General features: G+C 38.4%; 1 protein-coding gene across 2 annotated transcripts in view; it reads right to left on the bottom strand.

The window, feature by feature from the left end:
- Window positions 1-6,661: 6,661 nt before the first annotated feature.
- The window catches only part of LOC149423132 (terminal nucleotidyltransferase 5C), a 61,463-nt gene continuing 47,597 nt past the window's right edge, over window positions 6,662-20,527 (bottom strand). Inside the window, exons 1-2 of one of the 2 annotated variants that reach the window (XM_089632498.1) lie at window positions 15,741-16,170; window positions 6,662-10,657 (exon numbers count right to left, since the gene is read on the bottom strand). In XM_089632498.1, coding sequence (XP_089488624.1) covers window positions 9,407-10,657; window positions 15,741-15,794 — 1,305 coding nt within the window. In that variant the 5' untranslated portion in view covers window positions 15,795-16,170 and the 3' untranslated portion in view covers window positions 6,662-9,406. Of the gene's footprint in view, window positions 10,658-15,740; window positions 16,171-20,527 lie in introns of those variants that run through there. The other variant, XM_089632497.1, reaches the window with a different exon arrangement.

The raw sequence follows: 20,527 nt of genomic DNA, 5'->3' as shown, positions 1-20,527 counted from the left end.
AACCGTGAGGTGGTTAGATATTGGCACTACATTACTACATTTCGTGAATGTGACATTTTTTTATTAGAGCCGCGAGGTGGTGAGGTTGCGAGGTATTTTTGTATTAGCACTACATTTTGTGCTTATGAAATGTTTGTATTAGAGTCGTGAAGTGGTGAGGTGGTGAGGTATTTCCGTATTGGAACCACATTACTACATTTCGTGAATGCGACATTTTTGTATTAGAGTCGTGAAGTGGTGAAGTTGTGAGGTATTACGGTATTGGAACTACATTACTACATTTCGTACTTGCAACATATTTTTATTAGAGTCGTAAGGTTGCTTGGTATTTGTGTATTGGCACTACGTTTCGTGTTTATGAAATATCTTTAAGGTGATTTTTCACAAAAACGGCGCTCTACAAATTATCAAATTATTATTATTATTATTATCTGTATTAGAGTTGTGTGGTGAGGTTGTGAGGTATTTGGGTATTGGAACTACATTACTACATTTCGTATTTGCGACATATTTGTATTAGGGTCGTGAGGTGGTGAGGTTCGAGGGATTTGTTTATTGGAACTACGTCACTACATATCGTATTTGCGACATATTTAATTAGAGCCGTGAAGTGGTGAGGTTGTGAGGTATTTGGGTATTGGAACTACATTACTACATTTCGTATTTGCGACATATTTGTATTAGGGTCGTGAGGTTCGAGGGATTTGTTTATTGGAACTACGTCACTATATATCGTATTTGCGACATATTTAATTAGAGCCGTGAAGTGGTGAGGTTGTGAGGTATTTGGGTATTGGAACTACATTACTACATTTCGTATTTGCGACATATTTGTATTAGAGCCATGAGGTGGCGAGGGGTTTGTGTATTGGCACAGCTTTACTTTCTAGAGCTTCTTCGGGCCCGTGCCTTCTTATGCTCTCACACCCCCACCCCCACGATGTACAACTTGATACCCTTCATTGACCGGTGATGACTCTTTAGTCGAGCAGTTAATAACATGGCGATAATTTGCTGGTTCCCAAGTATATCTTGTATCCACGCAGAGACTTTTCTATCAAAATAATTATGTGATTTTTCATAACGTTACCATATAGCTAAAGCAGTGAATACTTACTAATAATCTATTTGAGCTGACCGCATCCTTATTATGTGAATATTGCCGAAGATTGTAAAGAAACCAACAATCGACCTTATCATGATAAAATTCTATTATTTGTTGTGGTTGATTTCATTGTTGACGAACTTTACTCAATTCGACAATAACTCAAAAGGTAGACACTATCATTATCCATTATTTGAATACCGCACAAGAGCACCAACTGCTCCTACTGTCTGAAGCCAAGGAGACTGACTATGACATCCTTAATTGGGGTATATTGTGAGGCTGAAGGTAGTGGGGAGATGGGGAAGAGCAAAGAGGGGAAGTACCTGGCTATTCAGATTTGGTCACCAGACACGGCTAAAGGTATTTCAAGCAAGGAGCCATTCCAGGAAAAAACGTTTAAAATAATTATAAGTTGGCAAATTATGGCGCTTCGATTTCTCTGCTAGATAAGTTCTTCAGGACATTGCATATTGCACAAGGGTGCAGTGAAAGCACCGGGGTGATGATTGTCAGTACTAAAACCGTATCATGCTACCTAACATCCAGAGTCCAACGCTACCCACTTCCATCATAACAAACATGACATCAACCCATGGATCAACTTCATAATATATCTATGGAATGACCGCATCAAGAGCGACCGCATCAAGAGTGACCGCATCAAAAGCTACAGCATCAAAAGCGACCGCATCAAGAGTGACCGCATCAAGAGCGACCGCATCAAGAGTGACCGCATCAAGAGCTACAGCAGCAAGAGAGACCGCATCAAGAGTGACCGCATCAAGAGCTACAGCATCAAGAGCGACCGCATCAAGAGTGACCGAATCAAGAGCTACAGCATCAAGAGCGACCGCATCAAGAGTGACCGCATCAAGAGCTACCGCATCAAGAGCGACCGCATCAAGAGTGACCGCATCAAGAGCGACCGCATCATGAGTATATACACATTTCATTTTTTTAACTTAAAAGTACACAATCAAAATAAAAATCTAAATATAATTGTTTATTACATAACTAAGATAAGAACATTCCTATTGATTACATTAATTTTGTCAGTTTGGTGAATCATTTGCATCTAATAACACTGTCTGACAGGAGAATTATTTCAGACCTGGTTGTGTTACACAGAGTCATTAACAACTCAATTGATAGTCCTGCCATCGTTGCCACTATTAAATTCCATGTGCCGACTAGGAATACAAGACAAAATATAACATTCTTCTGCAATACATACAAGACCAACTATCAGACACACTCACAGACCAATAGGATGCATGATCTGGGCAACAAGTATGGGGGTGCTATTGATTTATTTATTGACTCCATTTATAGAATACCAACACTTTGTCGAATCGTACAATTTAGTTTTTTTTAAATTATTTCTTAATATTTTTTCATTATACTTGTAATCACAATTTTACAATTGTGTATTTTGTACCTACTTTACAATGGATTAAATCTTTTTACTGTCAGTATCTCTTATATACAGAGGTATTCTCCTATGTACACTGCGTCATGTATCACTTTTATGTAAAAGCCTTTTTAGGCGTATATATAAATATAAATAAATAAATAAACATTTGAATGTAGCTCAATATATAATATCAGAGCAAGTCACAACTGTTGTAGGTTGGACCTACACTTTTTGTCGTAGGTCGGCTGTTGGCTTTGGCTATTCACAGTTCACACTAGCCGTGAAGATACTTTTATTGTTGGCCGGCTGTCATAATGCCAGTATTGTGAGTTGGCTTGTAATATCCGACTCGACAGTAAAATCGTGACAAAATGTCCGGTAAATGTGTCGTCGCCGACGCGACGTGCTATTTAAATACAAACGCCAATATATGTTCGACACATTTTTAATGTGAACCTGCTCTCACTTGTAATGGTTTTATTATATATGGGATTATTGGTAAAAAAATCAGCACTTGCTTAAAATCTTATCTCTAAATATTATAAAATGAAGTCACTATTCGCATCTGTTTGTGGTCTTATTTCTTCTAAACTACAAAACGCATTTTGATAGGGTTTTCAATATCATTTAGAGAATTTCTTCCGGAATGTTTACATATATAATACATACTTATTATACTTATAGAAAGTAGAGAAAGGACGATGTTTTACAATCAAGTCGTAAAAATATATTTTCGGACACAACATTCTTAATGGGCCAAGCTGTTTTGGGCACTGCATAGCTAAACTTTATGAGATTCATCAAAATAATGTACTACGGAATTGTATATCTTAAAAAGGCCTACAGAAAAGTCCGCGTTGGTATATGTCTATATCCTAAGGATAACCCCTAGCAACGCCGGCTAACACGTCAGCTAGCAATATGTAAAAAATCAGCCTGCTTGTGTTTGTGCTCGCAAAACTCGAAAAGTGGTCGACCAATATCGCTAAAAATTTCAAAGTGCGTTCTTATTAGTGCCAGGAGTGTTTAGAGAGTGGTTGAGTGGTAGAAAAAATCGGGGACGCCCGAGTAATAGTTAACGCAATATCTCTGCACCGCAATAAGATACAGAGTAGAATTAAAGTAGATGTAATGTAGTTTTTTAACAGTAACATTGTGGAATACAGTAGTGAATGGTGGAAGAAGTCAGAGACGCCCGAGAAAGATATTACCAATTGCAAAGCATTGCGAGGTCTACTAGTAATTAATAAAATCAGTTTTGCAAAACCTATTTGATCTTGACATTTTTTTCCCATAATTATTCATGTAGAAAGCAGCGCCGGGCGTGTTAGTGATATTGATTAGTCTTTAACCATACCAATATCTTAAAACGTATTTTTTTCTTCTTTTTTTAAATCAATAACTACTTAATTAAATACTTTCCTTCACATATTTAAATACGCTATCAAATCTGTCGATAACATTGCGTTGGAATATTTTTATTGTACTTTTCTGCTACCATACTCAGGAGAAATATACACTATACATCAATGGTTACGCCTAGTGAGATAGGTAATGTAAAGCATATAATTAAGTTATATAGACAATTGACTATGGCAACTACATATATTGTTGTTTTTTTTTAAATGTTGTAAAAATAACTTTTCAATAAACGCCGATTTATTGGCACTGAAACTCTACCGTACCGATTTTGCTTCTCGATAAGGTCATACACTAGGTCACAGACCTAAGAGCGTAGCTAGGAAGGTACTAGATGTTAGGTATTAGATGTTAGGTACCACTGCATTCCCTTGTGTTTTTTACCTGTGCAATTAGAACATTGTACGTTATCTAATCAGATTAATGGTTTTGTGGTTTCCGGCGAGCCGGTCAACAAGATCCGCAAATACTTGTAACTTGCAACCGATCTAGAAGCTAAAGTAGTTACTTGTTGCAGTTGTATTAGTATGCTGGTGTTGATTTGAGAAAGGAGAAAGGAAGATACAGTATTGGATCGCCAAGGTAAACCGGGTAGAGTACTTAGAGTAGCATCCTTGTTACTTGCTACTTGCTACCATCTACCTTCTTACCTCCCTACCTTCCTATACTATTGTGTATTCCGCCAAAGTACTCTCCACGATCTGAATTATGAAGAGAACTGCAAGGATCGGTAAGAATCGCCTAGGATTTTTCTGTTAAATCTGGAAAAGAATGAGTGAGACATTATGACCAAAACCGCAAATAATTTATGCCATATCATTTATTTATTTATTTAAGTTTTAATCCAGCAGGACTGGGAGGATAGTGCAATCCCAGTCTGCCATATTACATGAAATGCAGTAAAACAGGGAAACAATAAAATGAAGTAAAAAATTATAAAAATGAAAATAATATAAAACAAAGAGAAAAAAAATATATATATATATTAGGCAGGTACCTAAACATAAAATTAAAATATAAATCAAAAATAAAATAGTCATAGGTGTAAATAGGTAATACAATTGATAAGTATTTTGTAATTTTGTTCTCTGAAATCGGATGACATTACAACAGTATACGAAATAAATATCGAACCTAACCACTCATTCATTTAGCGAGGTTGGTATTAGAGTTGTAGAATCCAGTTCCTGGGTAGAAGGTTTTTTACCAATTTTTATATTATTTTTTAGGTTTAAAATAGATGTAGGTACTGTGAAAAACTTAGGACGAGTTGTTTTGAAGAATTAACAATTCATAAAATTTTTACGTTCATTTTCGGGTTCTGTGTAAGTCCTATTCCACTTCTGTTATTATTTCAGTTCGGTTAAGCAACTAGCCTATCATGAAAATTAAATTTAAAAATTGATGAATTGTTCAAATTCTGTGAAAAAACCCGTCCTTGGTTATTTAATGGGTGATTTTGAATGAATGGAGATCGAGTCTCAAGGACTTTATTCGTTGTGATATAATTTGATTCTCTTTCTATGCGGAAATTTTACATAGGGAGTATCTAAGACACCTGTAGGTATCTAGGTACCGGCGATGAAAATAGATCAACGAAAAACAAGTGTTGGTCGATATGGCATAGTATTATAATCCCAATTTTATAACAGGCGAAACTGTCCACGAATGCTACTAAACTATTATATGCCTACAAATATGGTGTAGGACATTGGCATTTGTGTTTTGGTGTTTGAGGGTTTGAGTTGCTTGGAGCGATTTATTTTGACATTAACATGTTTCATTTGGTATGAAGATATGTCATTATGTTTTAAGAATATTTTGGCACAGCTGGCAATGGTAGGGCTGGCGATAGCACAGGTAATAAGACACTACCATCAGTCACATCCTGGTGGATTCCTTCAACAGATGAATAGCAAGCGCTGACATAGTTCACAGCCTGGCAAGTTAATCGAAGTTAGCTTTACCGATCTTTGACAGGGTTTTAATTTTTTTTAAGTCAACACGTGAGGCCCCAAAGGAAATCAATTACCTCAGGTGTCTCTCCTTGTATGTCGTCTTTGGAGATGCTGTTTGTGTTGATTGCACCATCAAATATTCTAATAATATGCTCGAGAGAATCAACACTAAGCACAACAATAAAATACTTACTGCACAAATAAAGGTGTGTAAATTTTGGATAAGATTGCGAATGAGACAGTTTTGTTTACTTGTAGATGACCTTGAGAAAGAATTGCTTTTTGGATAGTTCTAGATTGCCTTATTGTCAATATGATTGTGACATGTGAATGTTGATATCGTCCATTTAGAGTAAAACTCAGTCAGTTTCATAATGCAATTTAGTAATTTTACCTCTGAAAGGACGATGTGACAAAATGTCATATTGATGTAAATGTGTAACCACCGATATCAGTTCAAAGAAGTGCGTATATTTAACATTTATTTTACGTACCTACTCTTGAAGGCAAAGCTGTGAATAAGTACATAGTTTTATTTGAAAAAAATCTTTATTTTATGAGAGATATAAATCATGGCCTCAGAAAACAGGTGTGGTCGTTACTTAGGTAACTATACAGGCAGGTACTGTTCGTATAAAATGTATTTCTAATAAACCATATAAAAGGTTTCAGCTAGTAAGTGTGTACTTTTTCCTTAAGATCGTGTGTGTTGTTTTGTTAGGTTTTATGTATATATAAGGGAAAAATAAATGAAACAATTGATTATTTTAATCACGATTTTTAAATATTTTATTATCACTTTTTTTAAATTTTCGTTTTTTTTTAAATAAGTTTATATCTTACATTCTTCTCCTTATGACAACCTATCAGAACGGGCAAGTTTACAGTGAAACTATAAATATCTGTATGCTAATGAATGTTCGCAGGTATTCCCGCAGTTGCCAGGGCACATACAAATATAATGCATTCATAAAGATATCTTAACCTAATAAACCGCTACATGACAGCAGTTTTGAACTTATGACTATTGTATTAAACCTATATATTATAAAGAATGCAACGGTCCCCTCACAGCTGTACGAGTGCTGCAGAACCAAGCTTGGTACGAGAGAACTGTACACGTTCTTTGTTCAGGGGATCATCGTTATGTACGGTTAATGGAAAAAAATAATTTAAATAAAATACATGAACACGTTGAAATATTCATTAAAACAACATTGCACAAATGTCCAAGACTTGTGGCTCGACGAACCCCTCGAGTATTTCCTGCTCGAGCTTGGTTCCGGAACAGTATGGCCGCGGTCAGTGGCCAATAGCTGAGTGACCGGTACTTGCACAGTTGATGCACAGCCAGTACACAGTACTTGCACAGTTGATGCACAGTTGATGTACAGCCAGTGCACGGTACTTGCATACGCAGTACGGGATACGACGCAGTACAAGAGTAGACCAACGCTCTTCCGCCCAGGCTTTTCGACAGCTTTTTACTTATTTTCAATCAAATTGGAATGGATTTGCCGAAATGCTAACAAATCTTCAAAATTCAGTCGATTATTTCATATAAATAAACAGCATTCACATTGTTGAGTCTTTAATTGAGAGGTATATTACTACCTTTAATCAAGTTGACTATGAAAAAAGTGAGCTTACCGAAATACAGAGATCATAAAAAATAAACAAACATGAGCAATCCTTCAGACAACCTAGGGACCAGAAGGGTCGGGAGAAACTCAGTACTTTATCTACATCAGTATTCTATCCTCTACCCCACTCCCACCGCCATTCGCCCAACCACTCGTGTATACAATATCAAAATATATTTCTGTCTATCGCTTGGTATTACGGGTTCGTCCGAACTGGAGACCTGCCGCAACCTGCAGACACTTCATCCTTTCCAACGAACTAAGCTATATATCTGACTTAAGAAGTACGAGACGACGAACATAATAGTTTAGTGTTTGTCTTAACCTATTCACACAGGAATCACCATCCACCTACCAGCTTCCACCGGCCGCGCTGACGCTACGCTATACAGCCTAGTTCACTGCCTTTTCTAATTCATCTGCCTTGTCCAATTCATCGTTAGCGTAAGGATCTATCCCAAGACATTGGCATAGATCATTTCTTGATTTCAATAAAGAAATTAAAGAAAACGCGCAATATAAATCCCGAGCAGTATTTCAGCTGTACAGTGTACACCAGGTCAATGCTTGGCAGGCACCAAATGTTGAATCACTGGACACAGGAACTGATTGTCAGGGACTTGATGAATGACCAGGGAGGGTGGTGTATTGGTGTGGCGACTGCGTCTCCAGCAACGGAAACAGCGACAATGCGATACACAATACGACCTATGGATCAAAGGGCAGAAATGTTCCGGCGAAATGTTCGTAGTATGAGCTAACAAATTCCGCTGTCTTTTTATACGCGTTTACATAATGAACTAAATAAGTTGGCACCGGCCTCCATTTGTAGTGAAGCAGTTTAGTAGGTTTTGAAGAATATAAATAATAGAATACAGATTTACAAATCAATCAACTAAAAAATTGCTACTCAAAAAGACGTTTTGCGGAAACTGAAATTGAATTAACTAATTTTTTTTCTCAATATGAGTGATATGGATTCAGATTCTACTCAAAATCTGTATAATTTAAATTGAGTCTAGGGGATTCGATACAAATACAAGAATGGATTTATTTTTATACTTTCTTTAGGTTTTACGTTATTAGGCCTCTATTCCTTAAATTAAGTACGTAAAGTTTTCTGAGAATATAAACATGTTGAGTAATTTAATTTTTTATATATTATTTGATATACCTATATCTATAATATTTTTCACACATTTAAAATCTATAAATATTTAATTCAACAATCAGTCGCCGTGCAAATAATATCTGCCCTTCAATTTAATAAAGTTCCATAACATAATTAAGTAGGAATATTACATACTCGTACATGTATCATGTCAGTTTGGTAAATCGGTTAAAGTAGGTACTCTTTTAATCTACCCACAGTGTGTTTACTCGAAGTGATGTACGTACAAATATGGAAGATAGGTAATATAATACACACGGGACAGGTAGGCTGGTTGGTGGAGAGTTGGGATCTAGTTGCCAGTTGCAATACATTGCTGGCGGAATGTAGACAGGCGTCCTAATGGTACAGGCGATCAGGAGTGGTAGTGGAGAGTGGACACGATGGAGAGTGGACACAGTGGACAGTGGACAGTATGGCACAGTGACAGCCTTCGGACACCGAACATCAGACACACTATATTATTTACCGGAAGAACATAATACATGTCTACAATGTAAACTTTAGTGGCTAACTAAATAATACGTTATATTTGCGTAGATCTTTTTTTGGTAAATGTTTTTCATAAGTTTTTATGTTTTTTTTGTTTTTGTTTTTTTGTTTTAATACACTGAATGCTCAGTAATTTAGAGAGTTGATAAAAAGCATAACCCGAAAGTGTCTCATAGTATAACATTAGGCACTCGCGCGCTCTCACGTGGAGCAAGCCATCCAGGCGCACGAGGGCGGCGGGCACGAGCAGCAGGGAGGCTGCGGCGGGTAGCACGCCGGCAGGATGGGCGCGTAGTAGTAGCCGTTGGCGTACAGCAGGCCGGGCTGGTGCTGCGCCAGTAGGCGCTGCCTCTCGGCGCACAACTCGACACATGCCAGCTCGTCGATCAGTGCCAGCGTCTGCCGCCGCTCGTGGCCCATCAGACACACGGTGGACTCGGCAACCACGGAGTGCAGAAGCGTCAGGAATTGGTACTTGAGCGACTCCTCCTCGGGGCCCGCGAAGTGGTTCCACAGGTAGGCCTCCAGTTTGGCGCGCTGCTGGCCAATGTCCGGGAAGTCGATGAAGTAGCGCGAACACATGTAGCGCTCCAGGGACTTGATCTTGTCGGGGCGCGCGGGCCGGTAGGCCTTGACCAGCAGCGTGCAGTACTTGAGCAGGCCGCCACCGCGGATCTCCTCCGGGTGGCGCGTGCAGATCAGCTTCTTGTGCAGGTGGTACAGCGCCTCGCGAAAGTCCCCGTACACGGACTCGCCAACAACGCTGGGGTAGAAGTTCTCCCCGATGGGAAGACGCGCGCAGTCGCAAAATACGAACAGCGAGTCCAGCACGATCTGGAACGAGTCTACGGAGAATTCGAATTGCCGTCGCATGGTGTCTACGAACTTCAGCTCCACATTCTTGTGCCCGCGAGAGTTGCCCAGGGAGATGAGTGACCACCTGTCTCCCTCGTTGTTGACCTTGACCATCTTTCCCACGTAGGCCTCCTTGATGCCGCAGGATGACACGCGACGACGAGCCACGCCTTCGGGCAGCAGGTCGCACAGCGAGGCCAGCACGGCGCTCTTGACGCGCTCGTAGTGCCTGCCGCTGGACAGCTCCACGGCAAATATAAGATCCAGGTCGTTGTATGGCTGGCTTTCGGTGGCGAGCACATGCGAGGCTGCGCCCCCGTTGAGGCGGATGTCGCGCACCTTCATGCCGGCGCCCCCCTCGGCGGCCGGCGCCTCGAGCTTGGCGCGCACGCCGGCCACCAAGTCGCGCAGGCGCACTTCCAGCGTGGGGAAATTGCCCCGTCCGTGGATGCTGACAACCTCGTCCATGACGTCGCTGAGTCGCCGCACCTGCTCGTAGCTGAGCACGGCCAGGCGTTGTGCGCCCTCGCCCTCCGACCTCTGCAGGGCCAGCCCCTCCATGCTGCTGATCAGCTGCTGCTCCCCGTCGTACTCCAACTGCGGACAAAACAAGTTTATTTATTAGACGGCTATATATATCGTAACAGGCATTCCAGTGTCTTCTGGTACGAATATATCATGGCTGATATCTCACACACAGGAATTGCCGAAAGATTGTACAATCATTATATATTTAGGAATATATGACTTGTGAGTCACGAGTTGGTGCCTATTTAGTGCACGAAGAAAAATGACTACTACTGACTTATTAAAATCCGGTAAAAAACAGGATTGCAGGCAGTTGCCTATTAAAATTTTAGTACATCCCTAATATCTCGGAACATGTTTTCATGGACCTGCATTTGTCTTGATAATACACAATGACGAAATGCGAAATTATTTATGACTATTTATGTTCCGACATCGCGATAACACATTCGTGTTTTACTGAAACTGTTTAGGAAACCTAACAATTCATTCGTTAAATACCACTTTTAACCGGATTACTAATAATTTGAAGAGATTCTTAATAAATTACCAATATTTTATATCAGGAAGTCTTCTCAGTGTGGAGTCTGCTATTTCTATTGACCATCAGTAGAGTCAACCCGCTTTATTCTAAGCTTCTGTAATAAATTACTCGTGTATGGAAATGTATCGGTTAAATTAATTAATAAATTATAGTACTAGTAAAGTCACCCAGGAGCACATTCCAATATCTTATCGACATTTTATGTAAATAAAATGAAAATAAAAATAAAAGCTGAAACATCGGCACAGAAACAAATTCATTTCGTTGGCCAAAGCAAATCAATACTATTCTGTCCAGAGAAGTCCAAAACAAAAATAGTTTATTTCGTTATTTTCATAACTATTTTAAATATTTTTAAATTCTGTTTTTTTATTATTAACTTAATGAATAAAACAAATAATGTAATAAACAGTAATATTTAATCATTAAAGATAATATTAACGACTCTCAAATGAAAATTTGAATCAGTAAAAAGATTCGGTCGCATCCAGGAATTGAATGCAGGACCTCAGCAATGCCAGGGATTTTCTCTACCACTGAGCTAATAACCCTTCGGCCATATTTAACTGTATCATACTTCGACTAAGAACTACCAACACCATCTTCATTTTCTTAACACATGTTTGTATTGCTGCTATGTTTAGCCATAGCAAATCTCGGACAAGGCCGAGTTGCTGAGTTTAACGCCTAGATACGACCAAATCTTTTTCTGATTTTCTTTCAAATTTTCGATCAATTCGATGATTAAAAATTCTGTATTTGTAAAGTAACGCAATGTGATTTTTTGGAAGACAGATTGATATCCGTCAAGTTTGAAGCCAAGTTTAATGTTTAAATGTGGGTATATCGTACGATATTTTGGTCTTATAAAAAGACACAAAGATCGTTTGCTTTTAAGCGAGATGTAGAAATTTTGGTATATTAAAAAACTTAAAATTACGAAATTCCAAAGTAAATTTAATATTTAGATGCAACAAATCTACAACTCACCGTAGAAAATCATGAATACATTTCCATCCGTACGAATTTCAAAATTTAAAAATATTGTATTAAATATTTAGATGGTGACTTTTATCCAAAAATACTTGTTCGTTTCTAGGCACTTGACGTGGATAATGTATGAACATAAACTGAAGGAACTCTTTAATTTATTTTATGGTTTCTTTCGCAATCCTCCAACTAGCCAGGGCGGCTTTCATTAGTCTATTTGGCCATTTTACTATCACTATCTGATAGCAATGAGCTAACTGGCAGGTTAGCAGCCCAGACAGTAAGATAGTGCGATAATGAGACCAGCGAGACAGTGAGACAGTGAGACAGTGAGACAGCGCGACAGTGAGACAGTGAGTCAATGAAACAATGCCTACTGACGTGGGTGGGAGACTTGTATGATGAACACTAAAACACGACCAGCAACTGCGTCACTCAAAAACAACTTATGAAAGTATTATTACAGTCTTATGAAACAAAAATACATGGGAAGAAAATTGCCTTGAAAACAGTAACTTATCGACCACAAAATAAACATGCGAATATAATCTCTAATGAACAACAAAAAAGTGGTTTATTATCTATCTATGCCCTAGTGCGGCGCTTTTACGTGAAATTAGTGTAAGTAATACAGTTGTTTTAACTATTTGATTAATTGTTGATGTACTACTACCATAATACGAGCACAACCTTGTATGGTAGTTAAAAAAGTATCAAAAAATATGATTTATAAAAATTATAAAAAAAAAAAACAATTTGTTGTAAATACTAACATTGATAGAGCAAGTGAAGTTATTAATTTATAAAATGACAATGTTATTACGTTATTAGTTATGTTATTTCTGCAGGTAGGTAATAATTAAATAGATTTCACACAGTATAATGAATACAGTCAGTTCTTGTACATCACTGTGGAAATATGTAAAAGTACGTCCGACTTTTTTTTATTATTAAATTGTGAAACAGAAAAATCATAAAATGATTCGGTCGCATCTTGGAGTCTATCCTGGGGCTTTGCTCTGACCACTGAGCTAATCCGACACTAACCCCTTCGAATTGAAGGTTTAACTCGATAATAGCTTAGCAAATGATTACACAAATGATATAGACATTACATTAGTAACGAATTCGATATTTAAAACGTACTTAAACATTTTTTCATGTCAAAAGATATTTCTCATAATTTCAGTTTATATTTTTTTATTTATCCAATTGTAAACCACTGTAATGTACGAAATTATTTTTTTCCAGTCATTGTTTATAACCATACGTACAAAATTGTACACATTTTAATGTACCTAATCTAAAAGCCTCATGGGCGTATAAAAAGAGTAAATAAAACAATAAAAAAGGTTGTTCTCCTATAAAAATAATGATATTTCTATTTATCTACTCGATTCTTAGAATTTTAAACAAAGAGGGAGGTTTAAATACAGTGAATAAATCACTTAATGGTAATTATTAGGGATCGCCTGCCACGCTTAATCCATAAAAAAACGATTCACCTGAATTGCTATAAAATGCAACTATCTGAATTTGGGAAAATTTAAATTTTAACATTCTAATTTTCCATTAATTACCCACTGAATAAAATAGTAAAGTTCGCTAGACAGCTGAGTAGAGCTGATTAATATTACATCAGATTATAGAAGTAGCGAGCAGGTACGGGCAGTGGTCAGTGGTCCGCAGTGGCAGTGGACTGTGGGCCAGTCTCCCCTGAACCACTTTCACTAGCGCTGACACACTCCACTCTGCACCAGTCCACAGTCCACAGTCCACAGTCCACAGTCTGCTGTGCCCAATTCCCGCAATACCGTCACGACGACCGTAATGTGCATGTCTGGCGGCTGAATGGTCCCTGCCCATTGCTCAGTGTTCACTGGTCATCTCTCCCATTATATGTTTACTAAATAATACGCAACGAGAATTATTATCTTTAGCCGAGTGAACGCGAGCGGCTCGCTATATTGTAGCGATAAGTGGAGCATGCAACTTGCACCAACTGCATTACACTTCGTACGGACGGAGATACGCGACTTATGCTCATCCGATTATTTCCCAGTTAAGCCACCGCGTTCCGAATTTCTACCGATTGTTAAGGCGATGCACTACGTCGTGTAATATTTTAAATTGAGCCGCTATCAATAACAACCCTTACGTATATAGATGGCGATAAGGTTTAAATTCCCACTTAACACCATCCGCCTGTTTTGATTTATGCAAGAAAAAAATGGCCAAAAAGTGCCTTTTATTTTATTTTTAGTATGTTCAGGCATAATTTTTTTTTTTTTGGATCATTTTATAGATGACTTAATTTGCCACATTATACAATAAAATCATAACCGAAAATGGGTTTGTAAGTAGGAGATTTTGAAGTTTAAAGCAGTTTTCATAAGCTTTATACATTATTTTTTTCTGGGCTTATAAAAAGACTTATCTAAAAAATACTCGATTATTTCAAAGGCCAAGATGTATTCTACTCGCGGTATTTAATTAAAGTATCTGAAACATTTCTAGGCGACCAAATTTTCAAACCAAAAACACATGATATTGCATTACTACGTATGGCGTCGCCTTAATATATTTCTCTTAAAAACATCAAGTTTTTAAGCTCATAAACAAATATATGTTGTTTTTGAAGATAATATCAGTACATTCGTATAGATAGAGCCGAAAGAGTAACTATATGAAATTCCTTCAATACAAAAAAAAATCGCAAATTATGCTCGGAAAATTATCAAAAACACATTTTATTATGTTAACATGTACATAGGCAAGAAAAAACCAAAAATATCTTTAAATGCAACTAAAGCACTTTTGTCTAGAGGTTTTTGCTCTATTTTAAACGATATTTTGACAATTTTCGCTTAATTATGATTTTTTTTTAAATATTAGCGCGCTCCCTCTAACATTCGTATTTACGTATCTCTCTTTCAAACCATATTATTTATCTTTTTGAACGCTTACTACGGAGCCAGATGCATTTAGCAGCGAAAGGTTATTAGTTATCACACATCTACCCCTAGCTGCCCCCTTTCAGGCAGTTTCAAGAAACAGGCAACAGCCAACGTTGATCCCGAAAACCTATATTTCTATTTTCTATTAAAATCGCGGTCTTGGAACAAAGTCCCTGAATATTTCCAAATTTGACACAAATACGCGAAATCCAAAAAAATTATGTTGTGCATTTCATTCTAATAATGATAATAACATCGTTAATTAATATTAATGATACACCGAGGGATTCTACTACGAATGTGCTGTCGTCAAGTCCTCGGGACTAATTGGATTACGATAAATTCTTCATTTTAACGAAACAGGAATAAATTCCAATAACGCGATAAGATAACAGTGCAACTAACCAGTAACTACCCACATCGAGTTAATATTTTGTGAACAAAAATAACAGAAATTATCAACCACCGTCTTCGGAAAAATCAGTCCAAAGAATTTTACTGAAATTCTACTCAGTCGGCACCAATATTATAATAACTAACTTTACTATCAATTGTTGAGAAGTGAATATTCACCAAACAAAACTGAAAAAAACGAAAGGGCACATGATCGAACTTTTCTTTAGATTCATGAATGTAAAATAGTTATTGAAAGAATACGTACTTTATTTTGTTTGAAATAGTTCTCGCGTGAATCCGTGTTCACTGTATTTTCCATGTTAACTGGGACACTATCGACGCTTGTTGTGTTTATTATCACCGTCACCGTCACCAGTCACCAGGTTAGGTGGACGAACAGCTGTTTAACAGCTATAGCAACCAGTAACCTAGCACACGACACACGACACGCGCTGCTCGAGAGCTGTCAGCCACTGAGAACTGAGAGTGAGCTGTTGCTTGCTGCTGCTGCTGGGCTGATGGCTCGCATCTGCTTCAGTAGATCGCACTGACACCGACACCACACCGAATCACTGACTAGGCTATAGTAGCGGGCACTCGCGGCACGCGGCACGAGGACTAGGGTACTAGACTAGTACTGGAGCAATGGAGTGCGACTAGCAAGGGCGGTGAGTGCGCGGCGGCTGGCGGGCGACTGGCGGGCGACTGCGACCAGCCGGAGCGTTTAGGCGGCTCGGCTCTACCACTCAACCAATACCACTCTACCTCTGTAATTTCTATATCACACACACAGGCAGACAGTCGAGGCGGCGGCGCGCGCATCGGGCGAAAGGCGGCTGACGTCACGAGGGCCGAGGATTTATTACTGTGGCGAAACATCAACTGGAGCGGCGCCCTGGCCCAGGGCTGGTGGGGCGGTCAGGGGGCCCCGCGGTTCCCCCGCCGCCCCCCTCAAGCAGAACCTCCGCAACGTTGACGTAGGTAGTGTATTGTTATCTCGCACTTGACGCAGGTACATTCCGTATTACGCCTATATGTAAAGGTACCTTTTTCTTATTATATACGTAGTAGGTATCGATTATTTCTCTAAGTGGATTGAAATTGTACGTAGCCATGACCGTTGACTATCCTCATCGTGCGTAGGCGTTCACACAAAGGCAACACTAGAAATAATGCACCGGATCTCCGAATGTGTAGGCGAAACTCGTCGAAGTTATCGAGTGATAAAAATATTGATTAAAATAAACAAAAAACAGATAACCGTGAATGAAATGCCAAATATTGAAAATGAATTCGCCAGGTTTACTATCAGGCATCGGATTCTACTCTCGCTTATCGGCATCCCTGTCTGACGCAGTACCGCCGCGCGCGCCGTCCCGCTCTGGGCCGGCGCCAAGGGGAAATTGCTAGAAGCATGTCGCGTCGTGGAAAGCTGTGACGTCACTACTATGGATACGAGAAAAGCGACGCCAAAATTAGATACGAGAATAGATGAACTGTATGTCACTCGGTGTTTGTTGCTTGTTGCTCGTTGCTTGTTGATCGTTGCTTATTGTTAGTTGGCAGCTATATTTTATTTATTTATTGATTTCTATTTATTTTAAAGTTAAATTATTTAAATTATAATGTAAACATTTTGTATGTATGTTCGTAGGTTGTTTACACGGTTGAAATTTGTCACATGAGAATGAGTTGTTTCAACAGATCGGCTGTGGAACAATTTACTAGCCTCTGTGTTTCCTCCCTCCTACAGCATGGTTGTCTTCAAAGACAGATATTCACTTTTCCCTCTCCTTGAAAAGACGAACCACATAGCATTTTCAAAGACGACATAGGCCCTGAGTGAAATTATCTTCCTCAAAGCCTTCTTGTGGAGTAAACCCTTAAAGCCTCTGATATTTTGCTCATTTTCTCATTATGAGAACTGTCTGACCCACCACGCAGTAGATGGGCAAATGCATGTACCTCCAAAACCTAGACAAACCTCACCCCATGAAACCGGGCACTAAACAAGAAAAACAAATTATTTAGACAAAGGTATTATAAAAGTTATTGTCCAATCACTTTTTTCGTTTTATATTGATATATTCATAAAAAATTTGCAAACGTTGACTAGTATGTTTCAAATGCTAAATGTTAGAATTGAATTATAATAATAGTTATTTTAATTTTTTCGATAGCGTTAACGGTATTTTTTTAATGCATACTGAAAATGCATACTGTTTAAATCAAATATCTCACCGTAATACTAAATGAGAAGGCATAACTTTTATGATACCGTGTCAGGCTGGGATATATATTTCCAAAAAAGATTCTATGACTGCTTGTTGCCCATGAAGAATTCCAATACAAGTAGTTTATGAATGAAAAAAGATAGGAGGAGGTGTAAAGTGTAAAGTGTAAATGAGAATGACCATATGAGAGTGATGGCGTGATGCACGGTACAGGCAGACGGTGCACGCTGGAACGTGACTCAGAAATGGAATGCAGATTTGTGTTTTCTAAATATTTTCATCGAGTGAGATTCACGCGTCACTAGAGAAAGGGCAACCAACAAACAGAACCGCGGCGCCGCGGCCGGCTGGGAGCTCGAACGGGCAGTGGGCACTGGGCAATACTGGGCATGTGGGCTGACATTGGACAATATGGATATATCGGGCATAGAAACAGTCACAGTGACAGTGGTATCGCGCTTCTGCTGCCGAAAGCTAGAAACCACTATTTCTGCATAACAACTAATGTCCACGCCACACCAGGCTTTTATTTCAAGCCAGGATAGCAAGCTATTGCTAGTGATCTTGCAAGCTAGTATCTCTAGCTACATGTAAACAGAGCTTTGTGTTTAACCTAGTCAGTTAGTGAGGAAGCCAGTAGACTAGCATCTCAAGCCAGGAGAGCAAGCTATAGCTAGTAATCTTGCAAGCTAGTATTTATACTTGCATGTAAAAGAGAGCTAGCTTTGTTTTTAACCTAGTAAGTTGGTGAGGAAGACAGTAGGCTAGCATCTAAAGCCAGGACAGCAAGCTATTGCTAGTAATCTTACAAGATTTTATCTCTATCTATATGTTAACAGAACTAGCTTTCAAACTCAAATTTTCCAAGTATCGTGAAAAATTGCTAGGAAATTTAAAGCCAGTATCATTGCAGTGACTAAGGTAACAATTAACAACAAGTCTATAGGAAAAAGAGAACAAAACTTAGGATGCTAGCCTACTGGCTTCCTCACTAACTTACTAGGTTAAAAACAAAGCTAGCTCTGTTTACATGTAGGTAGAAATACTAGCTTGCAAGATTACTATCAATAGCTTGCTGTCCTGGCTTGAGATGCTAGCCTTCTGGCTTCCTCACTAACCGACTAGGTTAAACACAAAGCTAGCTCTGTTTACATGTAACTAGAGATACTAGCTTGCAAGATCACTAGCAATAGCTTGCTATCCTGGCTTGAAATACCAGCCTCGTGGGGCTCGGACATATCTGTTGCAAGCTTTGTTAATGAGAAAGAGGAAGATGCCTATTATCAGGTCATTATTTATAAATACGTAAGGAATAATATTCCGTATACTTGCATATTATGCAAATATTCCTAATAATGTCTTGGTGAGACTAAATCGTTGTTTCTATAAATAATTTCTTATTACCTTCTGATTAATTCTATTGTATTCAATCTAAATTGTGTAAAATAATATTTATATGATGCAATATTACTTTGTTTAAGTAAATATATAAAATACAGGGGTAAATATATATTCCCCATGTTAATAATGAAGGAAAACGCTTAGATATCTAATAAACCGTAGAAATTAATAAATAATAATTAATCTATTAACAAACCCAAAAAATCTATGTTACAGCCCCGTCTTAGATATGTTCCCATTCGCCGTCCGTTTTATCTCCTCCCCCAATTGTTTACTAATAACTAGTTACGCCTCCTCCCCCACTTCAACACCTAATTTATTTTAATCTATAATTTTGTAATATTAAGTACTTATGTTAAGTTATTGTACTTGTTGAGCCCTGAGTACGGAATGGTTGTGTAGGGTAACTTATAGGGAGTTCACATCTCCCGAAAATAACAATAATAATTAGAGTTCCCCACATTCAATTGCGACTAGTAATATTACAACCTCATCATTTCATTCTCTCTCCAGTGGTCTCAGCCGCCGGTTTAGCCCTAAATCCCCTCTAACGCACGCGATCTCTTTTGTTCATAAAATTATTGTAACGTGAGTTTGTTAAAATAAAAACTAAATTGAAAATATTCGAATTCTGATTTTACACACCGAGAGTAATTACGCAACTTTAGATTCTGCGGATTGGAGAACCACAGAACCATCCAGCGAACAACCCATTTAAATTGGCCATAATAACAATCCCTCCACAGTTGTTTCAAAATCGGCCGGCATTAATAATAAATCATGTATTTGTTTAAACAAAGTACATCGTAGCCACAAAGTGATAGATATACCTATGCAAAATTATTAATTATTATATAAAATATATTTGATCAAATTTCAATCAAAAGTTAGCTCTCTGTCTAAAAGGTAAATACTATCACTGGGTGTGCTTGGAGGGAAGGGGGTAAACCTCCCGTGAATGGAACCTTCCCCCTTTGGCACTCCCCACCCCAACACCGCCCCCCGGCCGCCATGCGCACTGCCGGGAGAAGTTTAAAGGTCGCGTGTCTCGTTCTGGAGGAAGTGAACCCGACATTTTATGTGGCGAGGAATCCGTGGGTAGTGTATTTTTCTCGCGGAATTTTATTTTATATTTATTTTTAAAAATTGCTTTTAAGTTGGCGCATACATTTAAAGCCAACTTGTTACGACACAGCCGTTCTTTCTTAATCGAGTTATAATACGATTACCCAAACACAGAAAATCGCTAAGATTACTTGACTCAAATTGATGAATTTTCTCAAATAGTATAAAACAAAGTCACTATCCGCGTCTGTCTGTTTGTGCGCTTAGTTTTAGTAGAGTTTGATAAGATTTTCACTAGAATGTAGAGATTATCTTCCGGAAGGTTTATTTAAGGGGGGGCTAGGGTTTTAAA

Source organism: Hesperophylax consimilis, chromosome 6 (assembly GCF_061612785.1).
Source record: "Hesperophylax consimilis isolate HC1 chromosome 6, BYU_Hcon_1.0, whole genome shotgun sequence".
NCBI classification, from domain to species: domain Eukaryota; kingdom Metazoa; phylum Arthropoda; class Insecta; order Trichoptera; family Limnephilidae; genus Hesperophylax; species Hesperophylax consimilis.
This window is presented reverse-complemented; position numbering and strand designations above follow the sequence as displayed.